General features: G+C 37.8%; 1 protein-coding gene across 15 annotated transcripts in view; it reads right to left on the bottom strand.

Moving 5' to 3' along the window:
* The window catches only part of LOC108270253 (gephyrin), a 118,287-nt gene that overhangs the window by 89,020 nt on the left and 19,961 nt on the right, over positions 1–9,306 (bottom strand). For all 15 annotated transcript variants that reach the window (XR_008396937.1, XR_008396938.1, XM_017476741.3 and 12 more), the window contains 5 exons: positions 8,032–8,110; positions 7,428–7,485; positions 7,159–7,251; positions 4,578–4,672; positions 4,436–4,502 (listed from right to left, as the gene is read on the bottom strand). Coding sequence is in view for 13 of the 15 variants with exons in the window: in XM_017476741.3 (XP_017332230.1) it covers positions 4,436–4,502; positions 4,578–4,672; positions 7,159–7,251; positions 7,428–7,485; positions 8,032–8,110 (392 nt within the window). In the remaining 2 variants the exon portion in view is untranslated. The remainder of the gene's footprint in view (positions 1–4,435; positions 4,503–4,577; positions 4,673–7,158; positions 7,252–7,427; positions 7,486–8,031; positions 8,111–9,306) is intronic.

Raw genomic sequence — 9,306 nt, 5'->3', positions numbered from 1 at the left:
GGCTGCCAAGGGGGGGGTCAACCAGTTATTAATTGTAAGGGTTCACTTACTTTTTCCACTGCCATTTTGAATGTTGAATGTGTGTGTTCAATAAAGACATGAGGGATCAGAATCTATTTTGTGTTATTATTTTAGGCACATTATATTTGTCAATACCCTTGACTTAGATGAAGATCAGATCACATGATCTTTATGACAAATGTATGCAGAAAACCATGAAATTCCTATTTATATATATATATATATATATATATATATATATATATATATATATATATATATATATATATATATAGCCGAATACAATGAAAAACTTGGCCGAAGGCCGAATACCGAACACGTCTTTTTGCGTTTTTTCCATTTTCCATTTTTTTCACCATTGCATAAATTAAATAGTGAAAATGTGCTTTTTACCATTTTGTCTTGCTTTTCAAAGAAAAAAAAAATCAATTACAAAAACTACAGTTTCAAAATATTTATTTAACACTGAACATTTTTTTTTTCATTCCAGCAGGCATAGGCTACCAACAAGGCACAATATAACTTTAAATAAATAAATGAGTAAAATAAAAATATTTTTATGTGGTCATCTTTGAGCCCCCCTTGAGTAGCCTATGTTAGGACTATAACTGACTGCTGAAAGAATGTAACACTCTGTAGCTTACAACAAAAATGTGCATTAAAAATGTTAAATTTGGTGTCATTGCTCTCACACTCCCTCATACTGGTCACTGGAAGTTCAACATGGCACCTCACAGCAAAGAACTCTCTGAGGATCTGAAAAAAAGAACTGTTGCTCTACATAAAAATGGCCTAGGCTATAAGAAGATTGCCAAGACCCTGATTCTGAGCTGCAGCACAGTGGCCAAGACCATACAGCGGTTTAACAGGACAGGTTCCACTCAGAACAGGACTCGCCATGGTCGACCAAAGAAGTTGAGTGCATGTGCTCAGCGTCATATCCAGAGGTTGTCTTTGGAAAATAGACGTATTCACTTCACTTCACAGTGAAGTACTGTGAATGCACAGATCTGAAGGTTTCATAGGCACAAAGAGTTTTGAAGTTTGGATGTATGCATAGATGTGCAGTGTGTAGATTGCACAGTCTGATTGGATTTGCAGTGTGTGCATGTATGTGCAGAATTGCATGTATAGATGTGCAGTGTGACCGTATGTGCGGTCTGACTGGATATGTACTGTATGCTAGAAAAGGACATCTCACTCTTGCTACAGTTGGTATATATTATCTTATTCCAAATTTTAGATGTTAATGTGGTAATTTCACAACATCCTGTTAACAGAAAGTTTACTAGCTACATTCTGGCTCATTAGCCTGCCTCCACATAGCTTAAGTTAGCTTACACAGATGTAAGCAGTTAAATATTCTTACTAATCATGAGAGCCACTGTTGAGAGAACCTTCTTTGCTGAACACTTCTTGCATTTTACACTGAAATTAGAGTTCAGTAGAGGTTTACCCAGAGTTACTAAGCACAGCTTTTATACAACATGATGCTGAGAGGAAAAAAACAAACAAAAAAACAAAGCACATGGTGACAGTTCAGCAGAGGAATAGATATAGCTTAATGATTTAATTCCTGCAAAAGTTACAGAATCTCTGTAATACACTGACTGTACTAGATGTAAAAGATTTGTTCAGCAAACTTTGTAAATACGCTCTCTTGGCAATGATTCATAAGAAAAAATTTGGCTGTTCTACACCATAAGCTGCATAAGCTTTCTGCATAAACATAAATATAAATATTTTAGACTTATTTTAAATGTAACTAAACCTCAACCATGCAAAAAAAAAAAAAAAAAAGAAAAAATGGTAATGCAAACAAAATGGTAAAGAGATCACAAGCGAACTGTAAAACAAAAAAAGGACAGAATTTCCATAACTTAAATGTTTGAATCTTGAATCTGTTAAATAAATAAATAAATAAAACAAAACAGACCAGCTGCACACATTATGTATATTTAGCACATGCCCATTGTCATATCACAGCATACCAATTACTACATTTCCCATCCTTCACTGTGGCCTACAAACATGGCCGCCATGGACTGCAACTCCCAGAACACTCACATTCATTCTAATCACGCACACCTGCATCCAATCTCACACACTCACTCCACAGTATATAGAGACTGCTGACACAACCAACCAAGTTATGCTCACGCCTGAAATCGATGTCACGAACAACCAAGTTCTGCTCACGCCCAAGTCTAATGACATGGCCAATCAAGTTCTGCTCCCACCCGAGTCTGCTGGCACGGGCAACCAAGTTCTGCTCATGCCCAAGTCTGTTGACACGACCAACCAAGTTCTCCTCATGCCAGAAACCGATGTCACGACCAACCAAGTTCTGCTCACGCCTGAAGCCGACATCACAACCAACCAGGTTCTCCTCACGCCAACCAAGTTCTGCTCATGCCCGAGTCTGCTGACACGGCCTGCCAAGTTCTCCCCAGGCCGGAAACTGATGTCACGACCAACCAGGTTCTCCTCACGCCTGAAACCGACGTCACAGCCAACCAGGTTCTCCTCATGCCTGAAACCGACGTCACAGCCAACCAAGTTCTGCTCACGCCCGAGTCTGCTGACACGGCCAACCAAGTCCTGCTTACGCCCGAGTCTGCTGACACGACCAAACAAGTTCTGCTCACACCCGAGTCTGCTGACACGGCCAACAAAGTTCTACTCACGCCTGAGTCTGCTGACACGGCCAGCCAAGTTCTGCCTGCAGAGTCGTTGGAGGACGATGCTCCGCCTTCCTGCTCTGCTGAGAACGTCGCTCCACACTCAAGAAGTGTGACCTCAGCAAACCAGCCAGGGGGTGGGTTGTCATATCACAGAAACCAGTGACTACATTTCCCATCCTGCACTGTGGCCTACAAACATGGCCGCCATGGACTGCAACTCCCAGAACACTCACATTCATTCTAATCATGCACACCTGCATCCAACCTCACACACTCACTCCACAGTATATAGAAACCGTTTTCAAACAATGACTTTGCAAAGTATTACAGTCAGTTGCCATAGTCTCGGTCATGTACCAAGTCTTATTCATAGCTTTATGTTTCATAGTTTTGATCTGGTTCGCGTCCTCATTAACTTAGTCTTGTCTTTGTCTAGTTTATCTTGTTTGCTGATCACCTGACCATTTGCCTGTTTTGACCACGCTATTGTTTCAAGATTTGGATTTGTCTGCCTATATCTCCTATAATAAAACTCATCTGCATTTGCATCTGTCCTCAATCTCCTTACGTGACACCCATAAATAACGAACATTTTACAACAAAACACAATTTGCAACAATAATAGTAGGGTTTTTCTTTTTTCTGGGGACCTAATCAGATGTTTTTTGAATTAAACCAATTTTTAAACTCTTTGCTGAACAGAAATTCCCATCCAAAATTAATGCCTTACTCATAACAACAAAATTACTTTTGTTGGCTTTATCTTTTTTTAATTGTTACGTTTATTTTTCTAATAGAGGTATTCTTTGAGGCCCTCTAGTACCATAGTCCTCTATGAAGCATACAGAACACAAATTAATAATTTAAATAAACAACAAAAAACATTTACGAGGTAGTAGTCTATTCATACTAAAAGTTAATAAATGGAGATTCAAAGCAAAAAAAAAGAGCACATTACACCCTTTTGCATACAATTATCTGAGTTCGATCAATTCGATCTTCAACTTCAATCTTTCAATCTCATTCTTCAATACAGATCATGCTAAACTTTTTTGGTAGTATGTAAACTAACTGATTACATAATACCATGAAGTTGCACACTGTTCTAATAGGACACTGCCACATTGGGTTTCTACCATGTTATTTTCCTTGCCAGTGATTCAAAATTAGGCAGTTACAGGCAATTCCCTTGGCATATGATTTGAGAGAATGTAGGGGTAACGTTGGCTAGCTAATTAACTTTTACTTTAGAAAAAAAAAAAAAAAAAAAAAAAGATGTGCTCCAAGCAACATTAAGAAAATAGCAGTTTGCCCACTACTTAATAAGTAGCAACACCAAGTTTTATTGACCAAAGAGAACACCTTCTTGTTTCCGATTAGCTCACAAGCCTGATATTCACGAATTCACAAGTCAAAGTTCACCAACATAAAGATAGGTATGAAGAGAAGGCAACCGCTGCCACTTTCACTTTCAGTGAATTAGCTTTTCTGCCATGTAAACTTTGTTGTGGTTCGTCTGACCACTGCTTTATTTAAGAAAGCAGAAAAGCATAGTTTTCAGGTGTTTCCCTGTGCAAGGGATAAAAAATTACAAAATAAATGTTGGTACCTCTGTCTAAAGTTCTATCCTATCTCTTTAACTTCCATCATAAAATATTTTATTTCTTTTTAAAAAGGGCTAGACAATCTTTAAAAGGTTATATGTCACTAAGTCACACACACAGCCATACCTGTGAGCCTTTCTTGCTGCCAGGTAGATTAATGATGAGAGTTTTGCCTCTGATGCCGCATACAGGTCTAGAGGGGGCAGGCATGTGATTAATACGTAAAGCCCACAGAAATTTGTGTGTATGCTTATGTGTACATGTTCACCTGGACAGCATGCCAAGAGGTGTGACATTTAACGAGCCCATGAGCATGGCAAGGGCCATCCCTGGAGCTTCACGCTCAATCACTTCCCTCGTGGCCTGGAAAGAAGAGAAAGAGAAAAAACACTATATGGTGGGTGTCAAAGGAAAACCACATGGTTTTGTTATCTTATGTTGGCACATTGGTTGCGTAGTTTGGATCCATTTGTCCCCTTCGAGGGAAGGGTCATTCAAATCAATTCAAAATTAGCAACCTTCATGACAATAATGAAAATATCATATGAGGAAATATAATTTGTTTTACCCCTTCACTACCAGGGATGAGTGCATATATACATATTTTTATATACAGTCCCCTCTGAAAGTATTGGAACGGCAAGGCCAATTCTTTTGTTCTTATTGTTGCTATACACTAAAAACATTTTGGTTTGAGATCAAAACGATGAATATGACAGTTCCTGATATGTACATCTAAAATATGTTAAACAGCATGGCACACTTGGTTGCTCTTATAAAACTTAATATTTGGTTTCATAACCCTTGTACATAGAGCCATATGGGAAAGCACCTCATGCCCATGGTTAAATATGGTCATGACTAATGTTTTGGGGCTGTTTTTCTGCCAGACGACCTGGACATTTTGTTACGATATATGGCATCATGGACTATCAAATATCAACAGACAATAAATGAAAACATGACTGCCTCTGCCACAAAGCTTAAAATGGGCCGTGGTGGGATCTTCCAGCAGGACAATGATCCAAAACATACATCAAAATCAACACAAAAATGGTCCTGTCATGGCAGTCCCCTGACTTGAAACTCAAAGAAAACCTGTGGAGAGAACTGAAGAGGAGAGTCCACCAGCGTGGACCTTGAAATTTGAAGGATCTGGAGAGATTCTGTAGTGAGGAATGGTCTCAGAACCCTTTCCATGTATTCTCCAACCTCATCAGGCATTAGTGGAGAAGACTCAGAGCTGTTATCTTGGCAAAGGAAGGTAGCACGAAGTATTGACTAAAAGGGTGCCAATAATTGTTGCACACCTATATTTAACACTCTGTTTTTTGGATAAACCTGTGTTGTGTTTGCAATTATTTGATATTCATGAGTGCAGAGTATTTTTGTGATTTTTTTTTAAACAAAAGATCAAAAGGTTAAACAATAAAGAGAATTTTCACAGCCTTCTTTTAAGGGTGCCAATATTAGTGGAGGGCACTGTACTGTATATCTGTTCTCAAAGACTTCTTCAAATGGTGGATTGTGATAACTTCAGCCCTGCCCTGTGGAGGTTGCTGGTGATGTCAATAACTTTTTTTTATTATTATTATTATTGTTTTTTTCTTCACAGCTTTCACAATGTCAAGTGCCCAATGCATGTGCAATGGCTCTGTTGGATTTCTCTCTTTTCTCACCTTCAAAAAGGTTTTGCTTTTCTTCCATAGACAGCTCTCTAGTCTTCATGTTAGTTCATCCTTTTTAACAACAAATGCAGTCTTCACAAGCAAAACCCAGGGCTCAAACCATGAGTAGACATTCAGAGCTATCTAACAGGGAACACTCAGGCAACAAAACACAACTGTCAGTCACATGTTCCAGTATTTTGGATTACTTGAAAAATGGGTGGATTCAAACAAAATGTGCCATGTTCTAAGTTGTTTAACACATCTAGATATAGGCTTGGCCTGTAATATGGTCATACAGGTTATACTAGTTACAACAGTTCCTATATAAATATCCTAACAAATACAATAGCCTTAAATAATGTATAGTCGCCTAATGAAGCGTTTGTGATCAAATGTAATAAAATAAACGCATTGAAAGTTATTTACCAACGCATCAAAACTACACAGGCAACATAGCAAGTACGCCGACAGAAGGAGTCACATTTAACTGACAGAAACAACTCGTTTTACACTTTTTTTTCAGTTTCACTTTTAGAACCAACCAGCGCTAATACTAGTATTAAAAGGTTTGAACTATGGATACCACACGGGTGTGGAATTATGATATCTTGGCAAGTCAATCTAGATGTAAAGAACAGGAAATGAAAGAAGAAATTCTGATCTATCATAATATATTCATCATGCTCTATCGTTTCATAGTGATCAAACCCAAATGTCTTCAGTGGCCTTGCTGTTCCAATACTTTTAGAGGAGACTGTGTATATATAGCTCTATAATAGTGTCATTGTTTCCTAGCTATGCTATTTAATGTTCATGAACCATAGCCAGCTGTACGGACTCCACCAACTATAAAACCTGAACCAAAGTGAAGATACTCTACATTCACACAGTGAGCTCCTTAGAATATGAAAACATAAAGGCCATACTGACTGGCGGAAAACTATGAGATGGGGTCAAGTCAGGGTGAATGCCTTGAAACATTATTACAGTGTATTAAATTAATGTGTTAGCTGATGGTCTATAGGCAATAATGGCCAAAATACATCATGTATTCACAAACATATACGTTTACTTTTTCTGATGTGGACAGTCTCTTCTGCATCTATCTGCATAAACATAAGACTGTACAGATGTGGCCCACATACAAAAAAAATCACAAACATAAACTGGTCAATGTACCTCTGGTGTGACATCACGAGGAGCAAAGCCAGTTCCACCAGTGGTCAAGATAAGGTTAAGCTCTTTCTCATCACACCAGTCCACTAGAGTCTCCTACGTACACACATACATATGGTTAACATAAGTGAGTAGATATTCATCCAGTGTAAGTAAAAGGTAATCATGGTGTCTAAACATTGTAATCCCAGGGCAGGGATGGGGGGAGAACAGTGTCCCCCAGGTGTCAGTGTTTGCATGTATATAGGGAAACTGGTAAGATAAACGTTTACCTTGATAAAATCTCTCTCATCAGGCACTATTTTGTATGCAGATACTATTCCTCCAAGCCTGTGAAACACATACACACAAACTTTTTCATAGACTGGAGGAAAATTAACAAAAACGAACATATATATATATAAACGAAATATATATATATATATATATATATATATATATATATATATATATATATATATATATAATATATATATATATATTACCTTTCTAAAATCCACACACTAGATGGTAGAGTACGTCATTTAGGACACAACTTTAGTATTTACTCTCTTTTTTCGGAACAGAAGTAATGTAGTGAGTAAATGCACTCTGTGCCGCGCGCAGACCAACTAATCGATAATGAGATTCGTTGACAACGATTTTTATAATCAATTATTATCGATTAGTTGTTGTAGCTCTAATACATACACACACACACATACACACATATATATATATATATATATATATATATATATATATATATATATATATATATATATATATATACACACACACACACACACACACACACACACACACACATACATACCCCACACGAAAAGCTATGTATGTACATGCATGTTTACGATAATACACAATAACTGTACTCACAAGGACGGGTCATGAACAAGATCTTTAAGGTTGAAGCCACTTCGGTCATCAGCAAGGTTTCTGAAACAGCTGTCACTTACTACGGGGGGGAGTTAGACAAAGAGAAAGTAAGACAAATATATATACAAATATACAGTGGTGCTTGAAATTTTGTGAGCCCTTTAGAATTTTCTATATATCTGCATAAATATGACCTAAAACATCCGCAGATTTATACACAAATCCTAAACGTAGTCAAAGAGAACACAATTAAGAAATGAGGCAACAAAATTATTATACTTGGTCATTTATTTATTGAGAAAAATGCTCCAATATTACGTATCTGTGAGTGGCAAAAGTATGTGAAACTCTAGGATTAGCAGTTAATTTGAAGGTGTTTTCAATCAATGGTATGACAATCATGTGTGTGCGAGCGCCCGGTTTTATTTAAAGAACTGGGTTCCATCAAAGTTGGATCTTTAGCCTTCTGAGAGCACAACGGCATTTGGGATCAATTAACTAGTGGACAATCCCCCCTGCTGTAATACCAATGCATAATTTTCAGATTTCAAGCATCGGAACTCAGAATGTAACCCTGGTAATCCCGGTCTCCAGTATTAACTGCGAGAGAGACTTTTCATCCAAGGTACAAGGGCAAGGAACAGGGCTTTGTTACTCTTACACTTCCCATGTGAAATTAATAGAAATATTCAATAAATCAAAATACTGTGTTAAAGGTCAAATGTTATTTGTTGTTTCTCACATGTAGTAGACCGTTTTTGTGCCGGAAAGCAATTTCCACTGGCTACCACCACAAGTGTATTTCAGACCTGTGGGAAATGCTACAAAGCATACCACATCATCTGTCAAACATGATGGAGGGAGTGTTATGGCATGGGCATTTATGACTGCAATGGAACTGGGTCAGTGATGTATATTGATGATGTAACTGCTAATAGATGTAGCAGGTGGAATTCTGAAGTGTATAGAGCTATACGTTCTGCTCAGATTCAGTCAAATACTGGAAAACTGATGGTGCTTCATAGCAGAGATCGATAATGACCCAAACATATCGCAAAAGCAACCTTAATCCTAGGACTAGCAAAACTTCTCAAGAGAGGGAATTAAGCATTTGGTGATGTCCTTGGGGACATCAGGCAGATGTCCAGAGACTTCAGACTTCAGGCAGTCATTAGTTATATTTATAATTATGTAAGTTTATCCTATTACCTTTCAGCCTGTGTAAATGGAGTGACTATATAAAAAGTGAGATGCGCCATTTAGTTTCTGCCACCC

This window comes from Ictalurus punctatus, chromosome 9 (genome assembly GCF_001660625.3).
Source record: "Ictalurus punctatus breed USDA103 chromosome 9, Coco_2.0, whole genome shotgun sequence".
Lineage (NCBI taxonomy): Eukaryota > Metazoa > Chordata > Actinopteri > Siluriformes > Ictaluridae > Ictalurus > Ictalurus punctatus.
This window is presented reverse-complemented; position numbering and strand designations above follow the sequence as displayed.